Here is a 12,219-nt window from a genome sequence, read left to right as displayed (position 1 = left end):
CGTAGTGGATATCTTACCGTATTAAATGTGTTGATTTGAAAAGCTTTTGTACAAAGTTATATTGAAAAAACCGTCTCGTCCTTAATTTTTTGCACACCAGTATATATATATATATATATATATATATATATATATATATATATATATATATATATATATATATATATATATATATATATATATTTCTGTGTTTATTCATATTTCTTATTCATCAAGTCCCAGATTGAGAGCTCATTCGTATGAAAAATTTGCATCAAATGTTGCACCTTTCTTTATTTTGTTTTTTAACTCTCTTCACACACTTGTTTTTTTTTCTGTTTTTCCGCGAGTGTCGTTGCTCTCGACTGCAATTAGGAAATTATTACTTTGTTCTTACTTTTAAGAAATCCCTCAGTTCAGAGGGGTGAGTTCTGAGCTGTTCCCCATCGGTTTTCATAAGCGCTAATCACTATACAAATCGCTATCCAATTTGCAGCTGAAGCATACCTTTTATGTAACAAAACTTACAGAGCAACTAGCTCTTTATTTCTCGACAAATTCGTAAAATCATGAATTTTTGCAAGAGGTGCATTTTAATTTTCCTCCCATTGTATATAAAATCTCAATATATATATATATATATATATATATATATATAATTTATAATTCAGAAATATTAACATATTTGATTTAGCATATCCCTAATATAACATAATAAAAAAAAATACTTACCAACTTTTCAGGAACAAAACCTTGTCTTCCGAAGATCTAGCATTGTACATCAACGCCTTGCTGGTTACTTGCATCGACCCCAAAGATTTCCATGGACATGACCTGGTATCTGACCTGCGAAAGAGAGTGGAAGAGAAAAAACACGCCAATCCAATTGAAATCATTGCTCTTTGTAATGCCGGAGACACTATGACTACCAAAGATGTGGAAAGAATTTCTATGGCTTATAACTCTCAGCATAGACCATTCTGGATAGGTATTCACTGTATTTATAAAAACAACTCCCGTTTAGACTTTTGATAATATCAGGTGCTAGATTTTATTGAAACTTTTGGCCAATCGTGAAACTAGTTATTTGAAAAAATATGGGCACTATATATTGCGTGTTCCTGCTTGACATGTAAAACCTCTATTTTTGCAACCCGTTTAGACTTTTGATAACATCAGTTGCTAGATTTTATTGAAACTTTTGGCCAATCGTGAAACTAGTTATTTCAAAAAATATGAGCACTATATACTGCGTGCCCCTGCTTGACATGTAAGACCTCTATTTTTGCAACCGTTAGTCCTAGATGCATACTTCCGATTTAAAAAAGATTCAAATTAAGATACAGAGTTACGATATTAAAAGTTTTGGGTCAAAAAAAAAAAACTTAAAAAATACGAAATCTAACTGTTTATATGGCTCCCAGATCCAAAAAGTTAGTTAGAAAATTCACAAGCATAAAAAAACAATAATAAAAAACAAAATCTGGAAAATTTTTGATCTAAGTTAAAGCAGATATTCAACTTCAAAATTCTAATAGAAAAATTATCATCCTAATAGAAAAATTCAGATTACGGTAATTATTATGAAATCAAGAAAAAAAAGGTATTTATATATCTTTACTGATATTATACAGAGAGAGGGTGGATTTTTGTGTGTTTATATGTTCGAGGTAATCTCCGGAACCACTGCACCTATTTGAAAAATTCCTTCACTATATGAAAAGTGATTTCTTACTGAGTAACATAGGCTATAATTCGAAAAAATCCGATAAATAGTTCTTTTTTTATTCAAATTTAGGACCAAATTTCACGTAAATTGCCTATTATTGGCTATTAAAGAGGTGAAAAATTACTTGCACATATTAATATTATATATCGTTAAAAATGGTAGAATTTTCTGCTTTCTCAACAATTTATTTCAATGCTCTAACTTAATTACGGCGGGAGTAATTTGCGTTTTTAGTTCGAACTTTTTTAGGCTTCGCTGAAATTTAGGCAATACTTTCTTCATTAAATCTATCAATAAAAAGTGAAGGAATTGTCCCACAGTTTTATTTTTGACAGCATTGGAAAAAGCGAGATTTTTTACTCCGGATCTCTCTCGACTTTTGGTCGAAAAAATTAGCTTCTATCTTCAAAGGAAAAATAGTTACAAGCGTTTTTAAATCAATTTCGAAATATGTCGTTTTGATTCAGGTTGTCAACCATTTTATTTTCGCGTTTCCATTTTTACGCTTTTTGAATCCTTTGCATCTGATTTCTTAAACTTATTTTATTTCATGTTTCCATGGTTACGCTTTTAAAATCCATCTTTCGCATTTTAATTTCTTAAAAGTATTTTTATATCTGTCGTCATTGTTTGGAAGGGTAATTTTGCATGGTGTTTTTTTTTCTATTATTTAAGTTATTCTTTAAGTTATTAAGTTATTCTTTTAATTAATTGTTTAATAAATGTCACTTGACACAATTTTTGTTCTCAAGGTAGACCGGGCAAAGCCGGGCAACGCAGTTCTTAATATGTAAAGATTTGAAAGCTACTGTTAATGTGATTTTATACGTTTTTGTTTGTTTGGCGAAACATTTATTATTTTTGAAAAAGAAAAAACATCCGCTTCACTCGCAAAAAGGCTGGGTTCCGGTAGCGTGGTCGCTAAGCACGTTAGGCGCTGAGCAGTTCAGTCTAGGATTATTGTTTTAAGGCAACCAATAATGAAATTCATTGTTTTGGCGATTTGTTTTGAAAGAAAAGAAACTTTTGATTTGTTTTTATCCGAGTGAAATGCATGACATTTTCTTCTTTTTTCTGACGATGACTTTTGAATGTTCCACGGGATGTTTTTTTTTTTTTTTTTTCATTAGACAGATGGATTATGATAGCGTGGTTGCTGGGCAAGTTTGGCGATAAACAATAGAGCTGCGGAATTATTTTTACATTTGAAAGATATTATGTGATGTCTTTTTTTGTTTATTTGGCGAAATAGTTAAAATTGCAGTAAAAACCGCTTCACTCGCTGAATCGAGTTTTACAGCAACTGTAAATCTAATTTAATAATTTGACGAAAAGTTTTAAATTCCAAAGAAACTTAAATAGTTTTTTTTTTGGAAAAGGTGTGTACGCATTTTATACAAAGAAAAACGATCATTTCACATCAGAGGGGAGGGGGCGTCAATTTTTTTTTCTTCAACGGACTTCCATTAATTTTTTAGCACGGGCATCGCTGTGCGGGTACTGCTAGTATATATATATATATATATATATATATATATATATATATATATATATACATATATATATATATATATATCCCTTTCATTGCTGTTAAAATTTTAAAGAAAATGTTACTCTTTGATACGTAAAAACGCTTTTCTAAAGCTTCTACAGTTTGAATAGAAAAAATGTATTAAGCCGCTGTAATTCCCTTAAAAATCAGGAGTGTAAAGGGATATAAGTCGCAAGACACAGCGTTTCATGTATCGATGAATATCAGTCGTACCAATGTCAACTTTTTCGCATTCTAATTGTTTTTTATGTTTGTGATTTAAATTAATCTTACTCTCACGGGGCCATAAAAAAGTTAAGTTTCGTATTTTTTTACAGTTGTTTTTTTGCTATTAACTTTTAAGATATTAACTCTACGTTTTTTTTTTTTTTTTGGTCATTTTTGCAATTGGAAGTATGCATCTAGGACTAACGGTAAAGAAAATAGAGATCCTGCAGGTTAAACGGGGACACGTTGCACAATAGTATCAGGAAATACTTTTGGCAAACTTTTAATCATGCGTAAAAAGGTTGAATTTTAACTCATAAGGACAACTGTAAACAGTATCCAGTGTTTTAATAATCTACCATCATTAAGTTCATTCAAAATCATCAGTTGATCAGTTTAATACAGTAGCGTCATTCCATGTCCAGACAAGCATTAAATGTTGCTCTACGGTAACAGATTTTTTTTTTTTGGTCATTTTTGCAATTAAAAGTATGCATCTAGGACTAACGGTAAAGAAAACAGAGATCCTGCAGGTTAAACGGGGACACGTTCCACAATAGTATCAGGAAATACTTTTGGCAAACTTTTAATCATGCGTAAAAAGGTTGAATTTTAACTCATAAGGACAACTGTAAACAGTATCCAGTGTTTTAATAATCTACCATCATTAAGTTCATTCAAAATCATCAGTTGATCAGTTTAATACAGTAGCGTCATTCCATGTCCAGACAAGCATTAAATGTTGCTCTACGGTAACAGATTTTTTTTTTGGTCATTTTTGCAATTAAAAGTATGCATCTAGGACTAACGGTAAAGAAAACAGAGATCCTGCAGGTTAAACGGGGACACGTTCCACAATAGTATCAGGAAATACTTTTGGCAAACTTTTAATCATGCGTAAAAAGGTTGAATTTTAACTCATAAGGACAACTGTAAACAGTATCCAGTGTTTTAATAATCTACTATCATTAAGTTCATTCAAAATTATCAGTTGATCAGTTTAATACAGTAGCGTCATTCCATGTCCAGACAAGCATTAAATGTTGCTCTACGGTAACAGATTTTTTTTTCTATAATAGCCACCAAAATAATGGTGTTGATTGCTCCAAATATCAATTTGTAAAACATTTTGACCATTATTAGCTGACTACCAAATGGCACGAACTTGAGGGTCACAGATCTGAAAGAAATTCTGAATTTAGGTTAATTCCCACTAGATATGAACCCATGTGAAGCGGTTTGACTGCATAGGCCCTAGTTTGGCTGCAACGGGGGTCCACATTTGTTATTTAAGTCTAGAAAAAACAATGGTTTTTCCTTTGAAATTACTTTTTTAAACTCTTTTCTGGAATTTGCATTGCAGTATGAGCCAATTAAATGCATTCACAGCACAGAATAAATCTCTCCTCTCCCTCCTTTGTTGTAGTGAAAAGAGACGCCGAATGTCTTGGAAGGGTAGATATTGTCTCAAAGTTTCCAATTTCAATAAGACTCATTGCAATTCTCTGGATTCCTGCCAATTAGCTCTTTCAGGGGTGCGTCATTAATTTTTGAGAAATCTTAAGAAAAAACACCACATGTGGGTTTATTTGATCATCTAGACATAGATTTTTCAGTTAAAAAAAAAAAATTCAGATTTTTTTTCGCTGGGGGTGGTGTCCCTATTTGTTCGCACCCCCCACCTGGGGAAGGACAAAAACATGTTTATGCATGTAAAAATGAATTTGAATCTTTTCGAACAATATGATTGACTACCTCAGGTAAAATGAAGAAAAATGATTCACACTTTCAGCGCTAATTAAAAATTTTAAAATCTGAAAAAAATTCCAATTTTTGGGGTAAACGAAAAATTGAAAATTTGATGATTTGAACAAGAAATTGAGCCTACGAAAAAAAATATTTTTTTGTTATTCTTCCATCTAATGTTGTTCATTGAACTTAAAAGAAGTGGACTCAAGCGATTTTGATTCAAAAAATTCGGAAAAAACAGAAAAAAATTTATGAATTAGTGGTTTCACAGCGCGACCACTGCCCCTGAAAGGGTTAGTGTGGTTCAGAAGGCAAAAACTTGAGAGTCACGAATCTGGATAAAGTTCTGGATTTAGGTCAATTCGTGCTAGATATGAGTCCATGTAAAATAGTTTGAGTGCATAGGCTCTAGTTCGGCACCAAAGTGGGTCTAAATTTGCTTGTTTGGCTTTGAAACTGCGATAGCGTTTTCTTTGGAATTTTAAACTTGGCACAATATTTGCTCTCCTAACATCTGTCGCATCTCTTGTTAGCGGGTGCACCGTACGTACCCCGCGAGTGCATCCGTGTGTCAACGTAGGGGCAGTGAAATTTATTCTATACTGTGAATGCATTCAGTTATGCGATACTGCAATGCAATATCAAGAAAAGAGTGAGAAAAGGTTTATTTTAAAAGAAAACCATTGCTTTTCTGGAGTCAAAATAGAAACTTTGCACCCCCATTACTACGAACTAGTGCCTATGCAGTCAAACCACTTCACCTGGGGGGGTTCATACCTAGTGGGAATTAACCTGAATCCAAAATTTCGTCCAGATCTGTGACCCTCAAGTTCGTGCCGTATGGTAGTGAGATTTGGACAGCTGAAAAACGGTCGTTTTTTACCAACAAGCGTTTTGGATTTGGTACTACAGTTAAAAGTTGTAAAAACAAAACGGCGGAAGGGATCAACTTCGTACTTTGAGCAATTCTTTGACATTGTAACGGATTCGGTGCGACTTCCACTTTCTTGAAAGGATGACACAGTTCTTGATAAAAACACAGGAAATTTATTTTCACTATGTACAGGAAATATCGTCAACAACTGCTAAATTATTCATCAGCAATTAAGCAATTATCACACAACACCGTAAACTCAACGTTTACACACGTATTTACTTCCAAATACGAAAACAATACTGCGAAATGCCTCGCAATAAACAGAGCAAAATGCTCTCAGTTCGAAATCCTCAATCGAAACTCACTGTTATCCATCGCTAACGGCTTAAATACACCGAAAAGAAATTTCTCAAATATTCCAAACGCTTCTGTAAAGTAGTAGACCGTTATCAAATTTTATCAATGAACAAAAAGGAAATAGGGGTCGTATACTTTAGCCATATGAAAAAGGGGTTGTATATTCATTACGAGAAACTATTTACAGGTTACGTTCCTACGATAATTACTATTTACAGGATTTGTAACATTGCCCCCTTCCTAAGGACTGCACGTCCCGGGCAGTACAATCCCCAGAAAGGGTGCCAAACTTCTTTCACAAGTTTACAAATATACACATTAATTAATAACTAACAGATACAGAAAACACAATAATAACAAGAAATATTACTAAACATTAAAAGCAAAAATTATCTACAACTATTATGTTATCAACCATGGTTGTTTACGTAATACTCATGAACTATGGCCATAGTATGGGGCTAACCGATCATAATGTACTACCCTAGGTTTTGCATTAGGTGATTTTTGGATCCTCACTACGACGTCATTTAGTCGGTTAAGGACTTTGTAGGGTCCATCCCAATGCGACTGCAATTTGGGTGACAGACCTTTCCGTCGGATGGGATTCCATAACCAAACCTTGTTGCCTTCGTTGAATTCATGTCCAGTAGACTTTGTGTCGTATCGGGTCTTCATCTTCTCCGCCGCGATGTTGATTCGCTCTCGTGCGAAGTTATGAACGTCTTCCAACCGGGCCTGGAGATCCTGGATGTACTCCTCAGGCGATGCAGGCGCATCCGGAGGACGACCGAAGACGAGATCACAAGGTAACCGAAGCTCTCGCCCGAAGAGCATCTGAGATGGGGCATATCCGGTAGTCTCGTGGACAGCACTGCGGTAGGCCAGCAGGAACAAAGGTAGCTTCTTGTCCCAATCCTGTTGATTTCTGGATACCATAAGCGAGAGATTATTCAGGATTGTGCGGTTAAATCTCTCCACCATGCCGTCCGATTGTGGGTGTAGTGGTGTTGTCCTAGTTTTCTCAATTCCGAAAATTTGACATAGGCCCTTAAACACAGCAGAGATGAAATTCCTCCCTTGATCGGAATGAATCTGCAAAGGTGTTCCATATCTCGAGATCCAATGTTGAACCAGAGTCTCTGCTACGGTGGTAGCTTCTTGATCTGGAATGGGATACGCTTCGGGCCATTTGGTGAAATAGTCGATGGAAACAAGAATGTATTTGTTCCCATCAGCAGTTCTTGGTAGAGGACCCAGGATGTCGATCCCAATTCGTTCGAAAGGAGCTCCAACGTTGTACAGATGAAGCTTCCCTCTGCTTCTTTTCTTCGGTCCTTTACGAGCAGCACAGGCGTCACAAGAATGGCACCACTTCTCCACGTCATCCTTCGCCTTGCTCCAGAAGAAGCGCTCCCGAACTTTATTGAGGGTTTTCAACACACCAAAATGTCCTCCAGTCGCACTACTATGTATTTCTTTCAGAACATCTGAAATCCTTGATCGGGGATGTAGTAACTGCCACCTAGACGTTTTGCCGTCATCAGATTCCCATTTTCGGTGTAGCACGCCGTTCCGTAAATGGAGCGAGTTCCATAAAGCCCAGTATCTTTTTATTGCAGGACTGAAGATGGAAACGTCCTGCCAGCTAGGTCGCCGACTGTCACTTTCCATGAACTCCAAAATTGGTTTTATGTCGGGGTCTTCAAGTTGATCTTTTCGAACTTGGTCATCTCTCCATGGATAAGGTTCTGATGATATTGGAGTCACTGTCACCTGATAGGCGGTAGGACTAGTCGTTCCATACTGTTTTTCGATTCGGGAACAATAGTGGCAGTTCTCAGGACAGGGTCTTCTTGATAAAGCGTCAGCATTACCGTGAGATAACCCTTTTCGATGCTTGATCTCCATGTCATATTCCTGGAGCCGCTGTATCCATCTGGCTATCTGGCCTTCCGGATTTTTGAAGTTCAAAAGCCAAGTTAATGAGGCATGATCTGTCCGAAGCAGAAATTTTCGGCCGTAGAGGTAATGATGGAAGTGTTCTACAGCTTTCACTATGGCCAGTAACTCCTTTCTGGTGACGCAGTAATTTCGCTCCGACTTTGATAAGCATTTGCTCCAGTAAGCGATGACATGTTCATTTCCGTCAATTTCTTGGGATAAAACAGCTCCGATGCCCTCGTTGCTCGCATCAGTGTCCAGGATAAAGGATTTTTCAGGCTGAGGATAGGCGAGGATAGGCGTTGATGTTAAAGCCTCCTTCAGTCGTAGAAATGCATCTTCGCTTTCTTTGGACCATTCAAACTTTTGCTTGCTCTCCGTCAGCTTATGCAAAGGTCGTGCAATGTTGGAAAAACCCTTCACAAACTTCCTGTAGTACGTGCAGAGCCCCAGGAAACTTCGCAGCTGATGGATGTTTTCGGGACGACTCCAACTCTTGACCGCAGATACCTTTTCTGGATCGGTTTGTACACCTTCAGAAGAGATGATGTGACCAAGGTAGTTCACTTCCCGGCGGAACAAATTGCATTTGGACGGGCTTAACTTCAGATTGGCTTCCTTAAGCTTCTGCAGCACCTTCCTAAGATTTGCCAGATGTTCTTCGAAACTGCGTCCCACGATGATGATATCGTCTAAGTAGACCAGACAGGATTCGTAGGAAAGTCCTCTTAACACTGTCTCCATAAGACGCTCGAACGTAGCTGGTGCATTGCAGAGGCCGAAGGGCATCACTTTGAACTGCCATAAGCCTTGTCCAGTTGTAAACGCTGTCTTCTCTCGGTCATCAGGGTGTATCTCCACCTGCCAGTAGCCGCTCTTCAAGTCCAGGGTCGAAAACCACTTGTGTCCGGAAAGAGTGTCCAAGGTGTCGTCTATCCGTGGAAGAGGGTAACTGTCTTTCTTGGTGATTTCATTCAGCCGTCGGTAATCGACACAAAATCTGGTGGAGCCATCTTTCTTTCGGACCAAGACGAAGGGAGAGGCCCAAGGACTGGATAAAGGTTCGATTACATCATTCTCCTTCATCTCTTTCAGGAGGGTTTCAACCTCTTCCTTCTTAGCGAATGGTAGTCGTCTTGGATGCTGTTTAATAGGGGGATGTTCTCCAGTGTAAATCCTATGCTGCGTTAAATTCGTACGGCCAACATCTTCCGATGTAGAGGAAAACAGATGCTTGAAGTCGTCCACCAATCGTTCCGCAGCAGTTCTTTGATCTTTCGATAATGGCGCACTCCCAATTAACTTCGATGTCAAGGACTCAGAAGACACAGGTTCGGGGGAATTGATTCTTCTAATGATGCAGTTTACTGGAGTACAAGTTGCTAACACTTCACCTTTCCGAATATTCCTTGGCCTTTCACTCACGTTGGCGACTCTTACAGGAATTACATCCTTAGAAAGGTCCACAAGCGTAGATGCTACCAGCACTCCTCTTAGGTTATTGCTTAGGTTAGGGTATTCAATGAGTCCAAATCGAAAACTATTGCTTTCTTCAAGGGAGCCAGGTATTAATGATTCTGACCTTGAGGGAATCGATAAATCTGTTTGGGCTATTATTTGATGAGCGGATTTTACATCACTTTCTGCGGGGAAAACGGCTATGTCTTCTCTCATCCAGTGCAGCTCATTAGTCTTGAAGTCGAGAGTGAAGTCATATTTCTTCAAAAAGTCCAATCCGAGAATGAAGGGGTCCGTGATATTAGCGACGAATGCCGTATGATGGTAGGTGGCATTCCCAAACACTATTTCCAGGTCCACTTTACCGTCAATCTCGATCTTGTCACCTGTCACAGTCTGGAGACTTACGCGTGGCGATGTCCACAGCAGTTTCAATCCAAATTCACGAGCCACATCTGTCCTAATGATTGTCACATTGGCTCCAGTGTCAACAATCAGTCTGCAGGGGTTCCCATTTACATGTGCGTAAATGAAAAGTCCATCACTGCCACTACTAGAAGAGGAAATCTGCAGAGCTCTAGTGGTGGTGATTTCCATCCCTCGCGTAGCTTGGCGAGCCGGACAACTCCTTCGCAGGTGTCCTTCACTACCGCATTTCCAGCACTTCTGCTCTTGTTTCTTTTGGGCTGTTATGCTGCTCAGATATCTTGTCAAGTCACCGAGTTGTCTCTCAAGTTCAGCGAGGTGGGACGTCCTGGAATCAGACTCATCAGCTTCCTGATGGCGATCCACACGGGTTGCTTCTTGGGCGGCCTCGTATCTCATCGCATACACAACGGCAGAATTCAGGTCTTTGAAATCCGCCATCCGTAGAGCTTTCTGGATTTCCGGATCTCGAACCCCGTCGATGTAGTAGTTGAGTGCCAGGTTGTCTCGAACATCCGCAGGGCAGTCGTAAAAAGCAAGATGAGACAGTCTCTCGATGTCCGCCGCAAGCTCTTGCAGGGTTTCCCCAGTTTTCTGGAAACGGGACTTCAACTGGAGTCGGCTGAAATCTTTCTGGCACTTCTCACCGAAGCGAAGCTCCAACGTAGCTGTGAGGGCGGCGAAATCCAGGCGCTGGCCGTCCGGAAGGGTCTGGAGAATGTCCGCTGCGTCACCTCTCAGGGATGCTGCAAGATGACAGGCCTTGGTTGCAGAGTCCCATCCGTTCGCTTCCGCCACTATCATGAACTGAGTTTTGTAAACCTGCCACGAAGTTTTCCCATCAAATGTGGCAAGTTTAATCGACGGTCGAGCAACCGATGTGGGAGCGCCAAACTGTACAGAGCTGCTTTCCGCGGTCGCCAATCTCCTTTCCAGGTCTTTAAAGATGTCTTCTTTAAGTTGATGAAATTTTCTGTCTTCTTCTTCCAGTTTATTTTCTACAGCATTGCATCGGCCTTCAACGTAACTTAATTTTTCTTCAAATTTCTCTTCGATTTTATTTTCCACTGCGATGAATCGGCCTTCAACTGCCTCAAACTTTCCTTCAATAGCATCAACTCGATGCTCTATCTCATTAAATTTATTTTCCATCACGGTCTTTACCGAAGTAAGATCGTTTTTAATTTCCTCTTGGTTAGAAACTAGGTCATTTTTCAGCACCGTTAAATCACTTTTCAATTGGTTTTGATTAGCCGCCATATCATTTTTTAATTGTTCTTGATTAGCTGCCATATCATTTTTTAATTGTTCTTGATTAGCTGCCATATCATTTTTTAATTGTTCTTGATTAGCTGTAAAACTTGCAGTCAAGTCACTTTTTAATTGTTCTTGATTAGCCGCCATATCACTCTTCACAGAGTTGATTGCATCAAGCCGTTGTTTTAATTGTTCATCCATTGCGCGAGTAATCACCATAAAAATAAAGTCCAAATTTAAAAAGTCTTTATGAAAAAATGTCCAAAGTCACACTTACTGCAAGAAAGTCCTGAAGTAGCCCCACGTTGGGCGCCAAATTGTAACGGATTCGGTGCGACTTCCACTTTCTTGAAAGGATGACACAGTTCTTGATAAAAACACAGGAAATTTATTTACACTATGTACAGGAAATATCGTCAACAACTGCTAAATTATTCATCAGCAATTAAGCAATTATCACACAACACCGTAAACTCAACGTTTACACACGTATTTACTTCCAAATACGAAAACAATACTGCGAAATGCCTCGCAATAAACAGAGCAAAATGCTCTCAGTTCGAAATCCTCAATCGAAACTCACTGTTATCCATCGCTAACGGCTTAAATACACCGAAAAGAAATTTCTCAAATATTCCACACGCTTCTGTAAAGTAGTAGACCGTTATCAAATTTTATCAATGA

The 12,219-nt window shown here is 38.4% G+C and overlaps 1 protein-coding gene across 1 annotated transcript in view; it reads left to right on the top strand.

The window, feature by feature from the left end:
• LOC129216867 (uncharacterized protein CG3556-like) overlaps window positions 1-12,219 on the top strand; it is a 68,492-nt gene that overhangs the window by 15,801 nt on the left and 40,472 nt on the right. The window contains exon 5 of the mRNA XM_054851081.1: window positions 723-967. Coding sequence (XP_054707056.1) covers window positions 723-967 — 245 coding nt within the window. The remainder of the gene's footprint in view (window positions 1-722; window positions 968-12,219) is intronic.

Source organism: Uloborus diversus, chromosome 2, assembly GCF_026930045.1.
Source record: "Uloborus diversus isolate 005 chromosome 2, Udiv.v.3.1, whole genome shotgun sequence".
Lineage (NCBI taxonomy): Eukaryota > Metazoa > Arthropoda > Arachnida > Araneae > Uloboridae > Uloborus > Uloborus diversus.
The sequence above is the reverse complement of the archived record's forward strand: the minus strand, read 5'-3'. Positions and strand labels throughout refer to the sequence as shown.